At 41.1% G+C, this 16,266-nt stretch overlaps 1 protein-coding gene across 1 annotated transcript; it reads left to right on the top strand.

The window, feature by feature from the left end:
• Positions 1-399: 399 nt before the first annotated feature.
• Positions 400-11,782, top strand: LOC121901549. The gene is made up of 3 exons (XM_042418396.1): positions 400-514; positions 10,551-11,023; positions 11,239-11,782. Exons 1-3 carry the CDS (start codon positions 410-412, stop codon positions 11,273-11,275), a joined length of 615 nt encoding a protein of 204 aa, XP_042274330.1. The 5' UTR covers positions 400-409; the 3' UTR covers positions 11,276-11,782.
• The last annotated feature ends 4,484 nt before the right edge of the window (positions 11,783-16,266 follow it).

The raw sequence follows: 16,266 nt of genomic DNA on the forward strand, positions 1-16,266 counted from the left end.
GACTCGTATCTTTCTACCTTCATCTTTTTGGATCAACATGAACCTGATCCTGGTTGGATCATCAGAACCAAAGATGTGTTTCTTTAGTAAAAGTCAAAGCTACAAGACTGTGGAGATAAAAAAAAAACATAGATGTAGAAGTTAACTACAACTCCCAGGGTGCATTTCAGAAGCAACCAATCACAGAGCTTAAAGATTACAGTGTTGAGAAAACGAAACATCTGCAGATTAAATCAATTCATTTTTAAATTTTGGGTCAATTTGTGGATGAATTCAGCAACTATGGCGACATGTTTTTAAAATTCACACCTCTGACTGGCTTCTTCTTCACAGCAACAGCAGCAGAGGCTCATGGGTATTGTAGTATTTAGAGCCATCAGCCAAACTGGAGGTCGGAACATAAACATACATGACGGTTTCATGTTTTCTGTGGTTTCAGGAACCAACAAATCCTTCAAAACACACACACACAGCTCCTGAACACACCTCAGCAGTGTTTGTCTGCATCTACCAGGTGAGTCATATCTGTATTATAAATGAATCTGATGGTGTAAAAACATACAGGCTGAAACATCCTGCAATATGTTTCTCGTGTTGCTTTGTGAATTGGTTTGAAGTGAGGAGGAATACTGATGTTCAAATGTTTCCTCTGATAAACACTTTAATATTTGTCTTTACCCACCGAAGAGACCCGTCCATCTCTCGCCGTTGCTGTTTATTATTTATCACAAACAGCGACCCCCCCCCCTCCGAGGAACCGACAAGGATCCAGCTCCGTTACCCCCAAATCCCCGTCAAACCCAGCCAGGCCTTCACAGCTCCATCAAGCCGCTGAAAGGCAGTGAAAATTGTCCTTTTTTTTTAATGGCTGCTTTGAAGTAAAAAGAATTATCATATCACTGGAAGTATTAAAGTTCCCCAGAAGGAACCCTACAGTTTTATTAGTTTTACGGCTGCTGTCTTTTTTTACACATTTGACCGCCTTCCTGGAGCAAGTATAACACAAAGTTAATGGCTAACAGAGAGAAAGTCAAAGGGGAAACTTGGCTGATTATAGCTATAACTCCTGCAGATACTAATTACCAGTGGCTGTAAAATAAGTCAAACTGGTCATCCTAATGAGTCCACCAGAGACCGACTGTTAAACTCCATTAAAAAAGATCTATTTTCCTTCTCCTTTTTATTTGTGTATTCCTTCGCTCCGCTGTCAGCGGCGTCTTATCAAGTGAAACCAAACAAACTCCTGTTAAAGGTCACTGCTTCCACCCGAATCCAGTAATTAACGTGAAATTAAGCCTGACGTAAACATTCAAAATGTTTTTTCATGGTGTGTCTTGTTTTAAAAAAAGCTCTTAATGAAGTGTTTTCTGGGAGGACAGTTTGTCTTCAGGTGAGTCATATTTGACCTCAACAGGTGATGTTTCTGATTAAAGGGATGAAAGAGGAGCTGCTCGGACTCGTTTTAAATGAACCAAACTCTTCTGCACACCGTGAAACCTTCATGTGAAGCATCACTTTACAAACTGGACATCAGAGGCTTCAGACTAGTAACAGTGGAGCAGATTCAGTTCAGTATCGTCACATTCGGCCCCCAAAAATCACTTTTTACTTTGCTCTGATTTTGAGTTTTTTCCCCCCAAGAGATAATTTAATTTTCTAACAGGGCTGTAAAGTCAAAGCGCTGTTTAAACTTTGGCTCTTTATTTCACATTAACATTTAAAAGCAGAACAAATTGTTAACATACTGACTTCAAGTCCGGCGGCCAAGAGACGAAACACAAGCAAACCAAGAAAAAACGTTTTTCACCGTGTTTGATGTTTTTTTCACCAGGATTTCCATCCAGTCTGTTAATTACACTGTTAAATTCACTCATCCGCATCCCAGCATGCACCTGGCTACGAGAGCCAAACTCGCCTGCTAGTCCTGTCAGATCGAGGTCGGATCGGGTTCCCGCCACAAACAGACCGCTGCGGAGCTCATCTGGGACCAGGACCACCTCCTCTAAAGACCCAAACTGACCCCCATCTGATGAGCTTTTATTACAGACAGTCTATGAAACCGTATTAAACCACATTCTGTCACTGTGTTACTTATGGACGGAGCCCCTTAAGGACCCCTGGGGGTCCCCGGACCCCACTTTGAGAACCAGTGGTTGTTTTAGTGACTCTGCTCAGATCAGATCAGTCTCTTTAACCGGACTGAATGTAAATGTACATAAAACCTAAACAGGTCAAATAAAACCAGGTTACATCTGAAGGTTTAGTTGAATCTCTTCACTGCCGTTTCTTTCTTCTTCTTCATGGAAAGTTGCAGAAGTTATTTCAGACGCTGCTGGTTCCTGCAGTAAAAGTCGTTTTTCTCACAACGTCAGTGACTCTCCGTTCTCTCTCTCTCTTCTACAGTTTTGGACACAACATGAAACTTTCTGGTTAAATCATCAGAACAGAAAGATAAACTGCACAACATACATAAAAACTGAACTACGACTCCCAGTGTGCATTTCAACGAGCAACAAAGTGAACGCCGCGTTCACATCATAATAAATAGATTGTGGAAAGATTTCCATATTACTTCACGTCATCTGACGACTCGAGAAGGTCATGTGAGGGTTTCAAATGCTGTTTGTTGACTAAAGTGCAATATATTAAAAAAAAATGTGGGTTTAATTACATTGAAGGACAGAATTTCACTGTTTATCTGGGTTTCAGGTGCTTCTGTGTTATTAAGTGAAATGTCAGAGCTTTCAGAGAACTGTTGATGATGTTTAACGCTGTTTACGAGGCGGGAACTTCAGATACGACATGAACATAAATGTTGAAAAGACTGAAAACAATCTGCAGCTTCAATTACTTTCAGATTCGGTCTAAATTTTAGATGAATTCTGCGTTTTGTCCACAGATTCAGTGTTTTAAACTCACTACTCTGACTGGCTTCTTCTCCATGGCAACAGCTGCTGAGGCTGATGGGTAATGTAGTATTTGGAGAAAGGAAGTTGACATTATTAAAACGACTGTGCTGTGGTGTTAACATGAGTCAAACTGCAGCTCCGACCTTCATACATCTGAAATATCTGCACAATAATGAACATGATCAACATGTTTGTTCTGGAGGTCATGTGACCTTTCATCTGTTGACCTGTGATTTCTTCATATGTGTGACTTTTGACTTATTTCTGGCTTGTTGTCCAGAGCATCACTAGCTTGTTGTGCTACGTTTGACAACCTCTTGACTTTATACTGTCGCTTCTTTAAGAAACTGAAAACAAGGTCGCTGTTATTAGTCTTTAACGTGACCAAAACTCTAGAAAATGACGCCGACTGATCCTTTAAACTCTGAGAAGTTTCCTGACAGAATCATCTTCAGGTCTGTTGACAGCCTGCAGGTTCCAGATTTAAATATGATCCATGAGCCCGTTAATGTTCCTCCACGACGACGACGGCGACAGCTGAGCGTCTATACGGCTCCGCCTGCAGACAGCATGTACATATTCAGCATTGTATGTTGATGAAAGGCGGATCATCGGGGGAGCGAGCGGCTGTTATTTTGGCACAGCTCTCCTAATGTTGTTCGCAGCTCTCTCTCTCTCTCTCTCTATATATATATGCCATCCATCGCCTGAACATCCAGGGACTCCCGGGGCTGCTAAAACCCTGCAGGGTGGGTAGAATCTAATAAAACGCACTTGACGTTTTAATTGCATTTTCCTCATCAAGGAGTAATCTGCAAGATGGTTGTGGCATTTCTGTTGAGACCAATAAGGCTGATATTATGATCAGTCATTCCTTTGATAAACACGCCCGAGCTCTCTCTCGATTGTGTGAGGAATATTGAGCTCGCTCTCGCCCGCCGCTTGCATCATTCCGTTTCTTGGACTTCTTCTTGTGTGAGATTGTCTTACGCAATATTTCAGTGTGTCTTCAGATGTAATGTTTGTGTAGCTGTCTTCTCTCTGACAGCTGTTTGAACATGTTGTAAACAGAGTAAACAGTGATTCTGGACTCGCTGCAGGTCTGTGAGTTTAGTTCAGGCTGCAGAGCGAGAGAGAGAGAGAGAGCGAGCGAGCGAGCGCTGCATCCCTGCAGTGTGACAGTATGATAATGTGGCCCATAATGGCTTTCAATTAGCACACTCATGAACTCTGCATGTTGAAAACACTCCTCTGTTATTCGTCTGTGAGCCGAGCAGCTGAAGAGCAGCTCGCTGTGTTTATAAGTGTGTGTGTGTGTGTGAATCATTAAATAAATACTGATCCACATCAGGTTTTTAATGTTTTTGGAAGGTGTAGTTAGAGGAGGAACGTTGTAGATGTAAAAGCTCGGTGAAGAGTTGCTGATGATGGTCATGTGATGTGATAGAAAGCTCCAGAACAGCTGCTGATTGGACCTTCAGGTGAGATTGTTGCTACATTAATGAACTTTTAACAGACTTTCATACATGTTGACTCTCCGTGTTTCCATCCAACTGTTTTATGCACATTTTTAATTTGCAAATAAAAAATAAATTGAAATGTATTTATACTGTTTACTAACATAATACTGAAGATTTCACCTGATAATAAATATAATACTGTGTTCATGTTGTTCTGACCCAGTTTAAGAGTTATTTTTTATTTTCATGCAGGTTATATAAAGCTAATCTACTCTTTTGTTATTGATGTTAATATCTTGTATCTTCTGAAACTTGTTGTGTGTAACTAACAGATCACTACAGTCGACCTGACGTTGTTGTTGCTGCTGTATTGATCCAAACTACAGCAGATTTAACATCATTATTACACTGCGATGATGAGGAGGCTGTAACCTTCCTCACATCAACACATTAAAACGTCATATTTACATTACATATCATGTTTTCTATCGTTTGACTGCTTTAATGACCTCATCTCGTTGTTTCTTCTTCTTCTTCTGCGACGGTTTTAACATCGAAAACAAACATTCAGGACATTTTGGACGGAAACTGAGTCTGTTTACATTTGCTTTTCATTCACACACTGACTTTTCACAACTCATAAAATCTGCCGGATGGAAACATTTATTGTGACTTTTGATGCAGATAAAAACCTCCTCCTCCTCCTCCTCCTCTTCACATCTGCAGCGGTGGATAAATTACTGTCAGGGACCTGAGATATGAGTGTGTGTGTGTGTGTGTGTGTGTGCAGCTGCTCCGTTAATACGACCCGTCGGCCTCATTGTTTATCAATTAAGTCATTCTTCACGTCGGTTTCAATCTATTTTCAAACTATCTGATACGGATCTGTTCTCTTTGACCGCTGCCGTTCCAAAGAAAACACGGCTGCTCGTCTGTTTTTTTTTTTTTTTTTTTTGGGCTGAGGGGTTAAAACGTACGAGTCTCTGCTCCCTCACGGCTTTAAGTGCAGCAGAAAAGAGGAGTAATTGGAACTAGTGAGCTATGGCTACAAACAATCTCTCTCTTCTCCCCGAGATTCAAATTTACAGTTTGAATGGCAGAAGAAGGATAAAAAAAAAATTAAAAAAAAGATCTTTCAATTACGCCTTTTCTCTTTTCCCCCCGCATTTAAATTGGAAGTGATCTCGGAGGAAATAGTTATCATTTTAATGACGGTCTCCATTCATTAAAACTCTCATTCTTCCCCTCTTTCCTCTGCTCTCCTGTGGATTGGAAGCAGATTCGTACAAAAGCCTCGCTTCAATTACCTCCCGAGTTAACCCGCCCTCCACGTTCACATCCAGGGGCCCTCGTCCCCTGACGTGTGTCCCTGAGATCCCGGCCTGGCCTGCTGCCCCCCCCCCCCCCCCCCCCCGCCCCCGCCGCTGTTAACAGGAGAAACCTGAACTTGGGGTTTTCACCCCGCTGTCTGCCAGACTGGCATCCGTCATGTGTCGTTCACAGAGTCCTGGTGTTCGTCAGAGAGACAGAGAGAGAGAGAGAGAGAGGTCGAACGTAGTGAGAGGTGAAACACGGTGAAGATCTCTGCTGAGGCTCCTTTCACTTCCTGTTCTTAGAGTTTTTATTTCATTCACTTTAAACTCCGGCTGCTGGATTCACGTCTCCGCTTCTAGTTCGTCCTTTTCTTGTCGACTCTGTTTTCATTTTGTGCTTCGACTCCCGTGATTCAGTCTCTTGACATTCTGTCTACATGGACAGACGATGTGTCGCGTTGTTTACTTTGATATCTGCTGATTACGTTTGATCAAATATGTGAAGAACAGAGACGTTCTCCTACAGCAGACCGACAAACATCGACTGTTTATTAGATCATCTTTTCTGTCACATGACGTCGTCGGAACGAAAGCAAAGTGAATTTTTGCGTCACGTCGTTCGTGAGTTTGACGGCCGGAGCTGTTTGTGTTTATTCTCACCTGTACGTCAGCAGGTGAAGGCTGCAGGACACGTCGACACATCATCGAGTCGTTCCTGGTGGATTCACGTCTACTCACGTCTTCTTATTAACTGTTTATAATCACGTCTAAAATTCACTTTTCATTCAGTCTGAACACAGTTACAATAATCATGTGACTGCTCTCTCTGTGTTTGATCATTTATAAGATAAATTTATTTGTAACTTTCAACAAGTGTTTTACATAAAACATCAAAGATATTAAGACAAAGAGAAACACCAGACATTAAAACAGTAGAACAATATTTACACTATTACAGTTTCATATATGTATATATATATATGTGGACTCATTATTGTGGAACCAGCTGATTATTACAACTTTTATGTCCAATGGAAAATAAACTATATGACATCATCAGGTGAAAATGTTTTAATTTATGTAGATAAACCAGATGAACTTCTGTTCAAATAATGGTAATTATTTAATATTAATATATTATATAAGGTGATAACATGCATCATTGTACAATAAATCATTATTGTGTGTAAAGTATTTGACAGGATTTGTTCACATATCGAGTAAATGAACTTTTGTTGCATCTCACGGAGTGAAAAGTTGATTTCCCTCCTTTAGACAGTCTTCATCCTCCTCTACCTCACACATCCACACTCTTTATTCTAGTTTGTTTAAATCTGCAATAACTGATTTTTTTGTCCATTTTTCTTCTTCACTCCTGCTTTTATTTTACCTTATCCATCCTGAAGAATAAATCCTGTCTTCTTCCTCCTTCTCCTGTTTATCTTTCATTCCTCCTGCTCTTCATCATTTCTTCTTTCTTTCATCAGTTTATTTTTCTTTTCATATCTTTTCCTTCCCTACGTCCTCATTTTATTCTTTTTTCTTCTTTCATTCCTATTTATCCTCTTAACTCTTTATTTTCCTTTCTTCACTTCATCTGTCTTTCCTTCATTCTCTCACTTCTATCTTTACTTTCTTCTCTTCTTCTTCATCTCTGATATTGTTGTTATTGTTTGTCCTGTTTTCCTTCCTTCTTTAACTGATAAATGTGTATGTGGATGTATGTGTGTGTATCAGGAAGTACTTGTGTGTATCAGGAAGTGCTTGTGTGTATCAGGAAGTACTCGTGTGTATCAGGAAGTACTTGTGTGTATCAGGAAGTACTCATGTGTATCAGGAAGTACTTGTGTGTATCAGGAAGTGCTCGTGTGTATCAGGAAGTACTCGTGTGTATCAGGAAGTGCTCGTGTGTATCAGGAAGTACTCGTGTGTATCAGGAAGTACCTGTGTGTATCAGGAAGTGCTCGTGTGTATCAGGAAGTGCTCGTGTGTATCAGGAAGTACTTGTGTGTATCAGGAAGTACTCGTGTGTATCAGGAAGTGCTCGTGTGTATCAGGAAGTACTTGTGTGTATCAGGAAGTGCTTGTGTGTATCAGGAAGTGCTTGTGTGTATCAGGAAGTACTTGTGTGTATCAGGAAGTACTTGTGTGTATCAGGAAGTACTCGTGTGTATCAGGAAGTACTCGTGTGTATCAGGAAGTACATGTGTGTGTATCAGGAAGTGCTCGTGTGTATCAGGAAGTACTTGTGTGTAACAGGAAGTGCTTGTGTGTATCAGGAAGTACTCGTGTGTAACAGGAAGTGCTCGTGTGTATCAGGAAGTGTTTATGTGTATCAGGAAGTACTCGTGTGTATCAGGAAGTACTCGTGTGTATCAGGAAGTGTTTGTGTGTATCAGGAAGTACTCGTGTGTATCAGGAAGTGTTTGTGTGTATCAGGAAGTGTTTGTGTGTATCAGGAAGTACTCGTGTGTATCAGGAAGTACTCGTGTGTATCAGGAAGTACTCGTGTGTATCAGGAAGTGTTTGTGTGTATCAGGAAGTACTCGTGTGTATCAGGAAGTGTTTGTGTGTATCAGGAAGTGTTTGTGTGTATCAGGAAGTACTCGTGTGTATCAGGAAGTGCTCGTGTGTATCAGGAAGTGCTCGTGTGTATCAGGAAGTGCTCGTGTGTATCAGGAAGTACTTGTGTGTATCAGGAAGTGCTTGTGTGTATCAGGAAGTACTCGTGTGTATCAGGAAGTACTCGTGTGTATCAGGAAGTGCTTGTGTGTATCAGGAAGTGTTTGTGTGTATCAGGAAGTACTTGTGTGTATCAGGAAGTGCTCGTGTGTATCAGGAAGTGCTCGTGTGTATCAGGAAGTACTCGTGTGTATCAGGAAGTACTCGTGTGTATCAGGAAGTACTCGTGTATATCAGGAAGTGCTCGTGTGTATCAGGAAGTGCTCGTGTGTATCAGGAAGTACTTGTGTGTATCAGGAAGTGTTTGTGTGTATCAGGAAGTACTCGTGTGTATCAGGAAGTGCTCGTGTGTATCAGGAAGTGCTCGTGTGTATCAGGAAGTACTTGTGTGTATCAGGAAGTGCTCGTGTGTATCAGGAAGTACTTGTGTGTATCAGGAAGTACTTGTGTGTATCAGGAAGTGCTTGTGTGTATCAGGAAGTACTTGTGTGTATTTGGGACTGCTGCAGGCGGCGCTGCAGCCGCTGGCAACTAAACGATGTGAACAGAGCTGCGACTACAATTATGATGAAATCAAAGCAATTTGGTTTGTGTCTTTTTGTTTGAGCGTCTCATTAATACGAGAGAAACTACAGACATCAAAGAGAATCCACAACGACGACGAATCAAACGCTGACGCCAATCTACATTCATTTGTTTCTCTAAATCTCCTCCAAAAAGAAGCTAATTGCAGATTTTTTGATGTCGGGCTCATTTGCATGTCGGGGGTGGGGGGGGGTTGGAGGGGGGACGTGTGTGTGTTTGTGTTTCTCGGGGAGGGAAAAGCAGTGAATAAAGCCTCCTTCCTCTCACCTGAGGGCCGGCGCTGTAACACCTTTTAAAACGGCAGAAACAACATTTGATTAGGGACTAATCACGATTTTCTCTGAACAACACTTTTAATATTTCAGGCTCCTTCTCCGGATGCAAATGAGCGCGGCATTAATCGCATCACGCATTAGGAAGTCAGAGCACAGCCGAGTGTTTTTCAGGGGTTCCTCTTTTTTCATTGTGTAATTAGGGCCCAAATGTTAATGAATTATGCTAATTCCTAACAATTAGCATATAATATTGGAGACAATCAACAATTAGCATATGCTGCGTTGAAGACAATCAGAAGCTGCTGCAGTCCCACGCCGACGCTCGGCCTGATGTATAGAAGCAGGCCGGCGAGCATGCCCAGGTTATCTGATTACATGCAGAATCAGCATGCTAATTACTGCAGCCTCACACGCCGCTGCAGCTCCACGGGGGGGAGGAGGAGGAGGGGGAGGGGGGAACGACACGGAGCACCCTCACCCCGTCAAACCCGCCGGGACGCCGATACACAAAGAGGAAGCAAGCGGTCGCCGGGGGTGACGGGACGAGACTGTCAGGTTAGTTTTTACAGAGGTCGCGACCTCTGCAGCTGCAGCTCTGAACCAGACGAGGAAGAGTTGACTGTGTTTGTTCACACTGTTTGATTACGAGTCGACTGAGACTGTTAAACTGAAGCTTCGGCTTTCTGCGGACGGACGCAGGTTTCTGTGAGTCTGACGGCGTCCTGCTCTACGGCAACACGCCGACGCTGATGTAAGCAGCTGTGACCTCTGACCTCTCTGCTCTGCTTCATATAACTCTGGAGTGTTTGTTCAGCTCTGATGTGAAAGCTGTCAGTCAAACTCTGGAGCCCAAACGAGTCCTTTTGATTGATCAGAATAAAAACCTGTTTCTAAAGTTTCTCTGATAAGTTTGAAGATGTGATGACAGAAGATAAACTTATTTCCTTGATTGGTTGATTGGTTGTTTGGTCCATAAAATGTCAGAAAATAGTAAAAATATGTGTTTCAGTGTTTCCTAAAGTCCAAGACGACGTCCTCAAATGTTTTGTTTTGTCCACAACACAAAGATCTTCAGTTTACTGTCACAGAGACTAAAAAAACCAGAAAATATTCACATTGAAGAATCAGAGAATTTAACTTGAGTAAATGTTGCTGCTCTAAATATTAGTTTCTGTCTGTTGGTCCGACTGAAGCTGAATGTTTGTGCAGTTGATCTTTTAGATGAATTAAGGTAATCTGACAGAGAGTCTCTTTCTCTTCAGTCGTCTCAAATGCTGCTGAAGAATTTTAATCATTTGGACGCTGCTATGTTTGACTCCTCGGCAGGTTCTCGGGGTGCCAGGTTGGGCCCCGGGGCCCCCACGCAGCACCTTCCTTCTCCAGCCCGGCCGGCTGGCTGCAGGCCTGCAGGCAGGGCGTGGAGCCCGGGCCCGGGTCCTGGATATCCATTTGGAACTCATTAAAGATCTCCAGCGGACGCGGGGGCCCCGGTCCCACCGTCCCCCGGGGACCTCGCACCGTCTGAGCTCATTTACAGAGTGTCCTCTCCGACTGACAGCCGCTAATTCGCATTTGAATTTAGGTCACATTGATCTGGGCCTCCGTCCAAAGCCGAGTCCCCGAGGATCCCGAGCAGCCAGGCAGGCAGAGAGGCAGGAAGCATCTTACTGTTCCTCCCCCCTCCTTCCTCCTTCCTCCCTCCTCCTCCTCCTCACCCCTCCCTCATCTCACGCTGCGGTCGAGCGGCGGCGTGGAGAGACTTCAGGCCACAAACAGGCTGCAGCGCCGCAGGACTGCAGGTCTGTGACGCTGACGGCGTCTGAAGGAAACTGAATCCCTGAAATGACACTTTTGTTTTTGAGGCTGCAGGTTTCAACTTTTAACCAAAAGCTGCAACCATTAGTCAATCAATCGATTAGTTGATTGTATTTAGATAACAGATCGATCGTTTTGATTCTCTGATCTCAGCTTCTTCAACGTTAATATTTTCTGGTTTCTTTTGTCTTTATGACAGAAAACTGAACGTCTATCTGATAAGACAAGATGTTTGAGGACGTTGTCTTCATCATCATCTTTGAGAAACACTGATCCACATTTTATAATACTGATTAATCAATAAGGAAAATAATTGTTAGTTGCAGTTCTGAACCAGGAAACCGTGGTTGTCTCCAAACCTGGAAATAACCACCAGTAGAAGATTATTTTGCTGTATCGTCTCCGTCCTCTGAGGAGCTGAGACATGAAGAAGAACCACGTTAGCTGAACGCATTTAGAGACTTTTACTCAAAAAAAGATCCCAGCGACTAATCTAGCAACAAACCTAAACACCAGTAACACCAGTATCCCAGTGTCCAGGCAGTGGAGGACACAGCTGCAGACCTGGAGGGTCCATGTAGGGAAGCTGGTTTCTGCTGCTTCTCTTCTATCACACAGTAACTGAGCTTCATTCTGCTCTGTGGAGTCTCAGCGTGTTCTGGCAGCCTGTCAGTGCAGTTAAAGGCTCATATAACAACACCCAGACCTCCAGACCCCCCTTCATACCCTTCACTGTGGATCCCAGCAACCCCCCCCCCCCCCCCCCCCCCCCCCCACACACAGGCAGACTGGACAGAAACAAACACACCTTCATCCTTCAGTCCCTTAACGCCATAAACAAACAACCTAGCAGGTTGTTGTTGTTGTTGTTGTTTGTGTGCTGTTCTGTGTGGTGAATGTGGGAATGTGCAATAAATGATAAGGTCAGAGGTCAAAGGTCAGAGCAGTGTTTACCTTTTGTTTGGAGGATCTCACAGTTTGGATTATTTATTGTTTTTTAGTTTTCATCCTGAGTATTTGACCTTTTTTATGAGATGTGTGATGTGTAGTAATGTTGAATTATTTAATGTTTCCCTCTGGGACAGAAAACTAAAAATAAACCTACACAGAATGTTAATAAGTCATCAAAGGATATTTTCAGGTGAATAATGTCAGATGGAGCCTGATCGTTCAGCTGTTTTACAACATTTTTTTAATTTAGATAAAGTTCTTTGTTCCGCTTGTGTTTGGAGATCATTAAACATTTTATAAGTTGCTTCAGTGTCAAAGTGTTAAATAAATGTATATTACAGTACAGAGAAATGTTGCTGCTTAAACTCATGAATCAAATGTTGTTGATATAAAACCAAATTTAAAACGACTGAAAAAACTGGAAAAATGAATCTCGACAGGATTCATGATGCTGATACTTTACATCAAGTCCTCAAGCTTTATAGTTTACATTCAGCATCTGTTTCAGGTCTGTTTCCATCCAACACCTGCTCACACACACACACACACTACACACACACACACACACACACACTCTCACACATACACACACACACACACTCTCACACACACACACACAGACACACACACACACACACACACACACACACTCTCTCTCACACACACACACACACACACACACACACACACACACACACACACACACACGCTTCAGGATCAGTTTAACAGCTAAAAGGAAGTGAAAGACGCAGAGAGACGATAAAACTCCATTTAAAGGTTTACAGGTGACTCCGTGATGATGTCTCTCCCCTGACATCATCATCATCATCATCATCATGGCGCTGTAAACAATCATCATCATCATCATCAGCAGTCAGCCATCCGTCATGGCGGCCCGTGCTCACGCCACCTGCCTTCATCGTCTTCATTACTGACCGTTTTTGTTATTGAGGAACAGTTTTTTTTTTTGTTTTTTTGACGCGTTGTGAGATCTGCGGAACAAATGATTTCTATCATCACCTGCAGCTGCTGCGCCGGCGCTCTGATTGTCTGTAATAAATAACCCTTTAGAGGGAGATAAATAACTCCTCCGGCTCCTCCTCGTCGTCGTCTCCTCTCTGAAGAGGAGGGCCGAGTGTAGAGCGCAAACTCTCGCCTGCTTCTTCTTTTATTTTTTTTCCTCCTCTTCATCCTTCCCCATTAGAAGCTTCTCCTCGTATTAATTTTCGCAACAGATTGCAGAGAGGAATTAATGCGTTTTTTCAGCAGAAGCCCCACCAGCAGCAGCAGCAGCAGCAGCAGCAGCAGCAGGCTCGCCTCACATCTCTCAAGAACTCAATTACTCTCAACATTTAAAATAAATAAATTAAAGGTGTCCTGTACCCGGCAGCTGCATCATTACAAGTGCTCCTGGGAGACCAAATTAAGCCACAGAATGTATATCTAATATACAACCCCACTAATGATACGTGTTAAAGGAGCCGCTGTGTAGGCGCTGCTTAAAAATTACACGGGTCATTACGGCGAGTTGAGACCAGATTTATCTGCTGCCAACAAAACACATAATTTGTTTTACCTGGTAATCACACGGAGCGGGTAATTAAATGTGAAAACAAAAAAAAAAAGTGTAGTTTATGGCTGCTGTGTGTGTGTGTGTGTGTGTGTGTGTGTGTGTGTGTGTGTGTTATGGTGATGGATGCTTCTTTATACAAACTGCTTCCAGTTTCATGGATTATTCTGCTGTTAACATCTTTGGATTTTCATGCTGTTTTCTTGTTTTTATTGTTAAATGTGGAGGTTCAAGTTTGGATCAGCTGACCAGATGATGATTTGTTTTATTATTAATCAATCAGACTTTATTCATATAGCAGTTTTGTGCAGGTTTAGTGCAGACGACTGATATGCAGATGATAAGACAGTAAAAAATGATTTGAGACTAACGCACACAAGAAATAAATAAAAGAAGATGAAAATGTAATAAAACCATTAAAATAGATTAAAAGAAATAACACAGATAGGAGGAAATAAACAGGTGATGAACTAGAGAGAGAGAAGTTGAATGTATCTGGTATTTAAGTTAAACTGTTCAACTTGTTGTTGATCCTGGTTTACGTGGTTTTGTCCATGTTTCATGTTTCCGGTTTGAATCTGTGTGTTTTTCTTTGTTAGTTGTCCTGGTGATCATGTGATCATGTGATCATGTGTGTGATCTGTGGGCTGTCACCCATCAGTGGGACTTGCTATCATTTCTCTGTTGCATGTCTGGGTTGATTGGAGGGTTTATGCAGATCACCTGTGTGCAGAGTGTGGGGACCGGCTCCCAGCTGGGTTCGTTCCCCTCTCGGCCAATCGGGGTGTGACGACGCCCTTTTTCTGGGGTTTAAGAGAGGAGAGAAACTGCACGCTGTGGTCACTCTGTTCTTTCCTCCGCTGGTTGCAGACCTCATTTGAAAAGCTTGTCAGACAGAAACACTGGCCTGTTCAGGCCCTTTTATGTCTTCTTTCTGGTCTTTTCCTTTCTGATGTGAGGGACCTTTTGGAGGGAACACCATAATATAACCCGAGTGTCCTGCGTTGGTTTCCTCGCACCATCGTGCAAGAAGTTGGGCTTGCCCCACGATAGCCTAAACACCTGCAGGCTTTTTTTTTTTTTTACACATTAAAGAGGCATTATTTCATTAAGGGGGACGTTTCAGAACATCTGTGTTAAATGGGAATCAGCGCTGCCACAGCTGTTATTACAGATTTTTCTTAGTGTTGTCAAAGTCGATGAAAAGACTTGAGGTCCGTCCTATTACCCACAATGCTGCACTGCCAGGTAGGCAGGTGTGTCCTACGTCTGAAATATATCAACACACACACCAGATTCAGAGCAGAGCGTATCCCACAATGCACCACTTCATACTGTGTAACATCAGTCCAGTTGTTGGCTGGTTTATGACCCTCAATAATCAACTGAAGAAGAAGAAGTTAAAGTTTATGAAAGCTGGATTCAGAGTGAATATTATAATTAATATCCAAACACTAAGTTATGGTGGTTATCATTCAATATTATCAATTAATCTGTTCTTCTTGATGCAGCTGATGAGATTAATATCACATATCTGACACTGTCAAGATAAATATTAACATCCATTATCAAAGAAATATGTTCTATTCTCAAAAAAAATGTTATCAGACACAAACCGTTCAGAATATTGTGTCTATTTAATGTAGCCTTCAATAAACCTGCTCCTAGATAACATGACTGTAATACTGTTATATACTGTTACTGTTATATATGGTCTAATACAGTTATATACTGTTACTGTTATATACTGTTACTGTTATATATAGTCTAATACAGTTATATACTGTTACTGTTATATATATAGTCTAATACAGTTATATACTGTTACTGTTATATATGGTCTAATACAGTTATATACTGTTACTGTTATATATGGTCTAATACTGTTATATACTGTTACTGTTATATATGGTCTAATACTGTTATATACTGTTACTGTTATATACTGTTACTGTTATATATATAGTCTAATACTGTTATATACTGTTACTGTTATATATATAGTCTAATACAGTTATATACTGTTACTGTTATATACTGTTACTGTTATATATATAGTCTAATACAGTTATATACTGTTACTGTTATATACTGTTACTGTTATATATAGTCTAATACAGTTATATACTGTTACTGTTATATACTGTTACTGTTATATACTGTTACTTTTATATACTGTTACTGTTATATATATAGTCTAATACTGTTATATACTGTTACTGTTATATACTGTTACTGTTATATATATAGTCTAATACAGTTATATACTGTTACTGTTATATACTGTTACTGTTATATATATAGTCTAATACAGTTATATACTGTTACTGTTATATACTGTTACTGTTATATACTGTTACTGTTATATATATAGTCTAATACTGTTATATACTGTTACTGTTATATATATAGTCTAATACAGTTATATACTGTTACTGTTATATACTGTTACTGTTATATATATAGTCTAATACAGTTATATACTGTTACTGTTATATACTGTTACTTTTATATACTGTTACTGTTATATATATAGTCTAATACTGTTATATACTGTTACTGTTATATACTGTTACTGTTATATATATAGTCTAATACAGTTATATACTGTTACTGTTATATACTGTTACTGTTATATATATAGTCTAATACAGTTATATACTGTTACTGTTATATACTGTTACTTTTATATACTGTTACTGTTAT

The sequence above is a fragment of the Thunnus maccoyii genome, chromosome 8 (assembly GCF_910596095.1).
Source record: "Thunnus maccoyii chromosome 8, fThuMac1.1, whole genome shotgun sequence".
In the NCBI taxonomy this organism is placed as follows: Eukaryota; Metazoa; Chordata; class Actinopteri; order Scombriformes; family Scombridae; genus Thunnus; species Thunnus maccoyii.

What these genes read in the sequence shown, in the direction of transcription:
- LOC121901549 (XM_042418396.1), top strand. Translation starts at nt 410, where the DNA reads ATGACGGTTTCATGTTTTCTGTGGTTTCAGGAACCAACAAATCCTTCA. An exon ending in TGTTTGTCTGCATCTACCAG is followed by an intron (nt 515 to 10,550) that starts GTGAGTCATATC and finishes ACTCCTCGGCAG; the next exon opens with GTTCTCGGGGTGCCAGGTTG. An exon ending in GCAGCGCCGCAGGACTGCAG is followed by an intron (nt 11,024 to 11,238) that starts GTCTGTGACGCT and finishes TCTTTATGACAG; the next exon opens with AAAACTGAACGTCTATCTGA.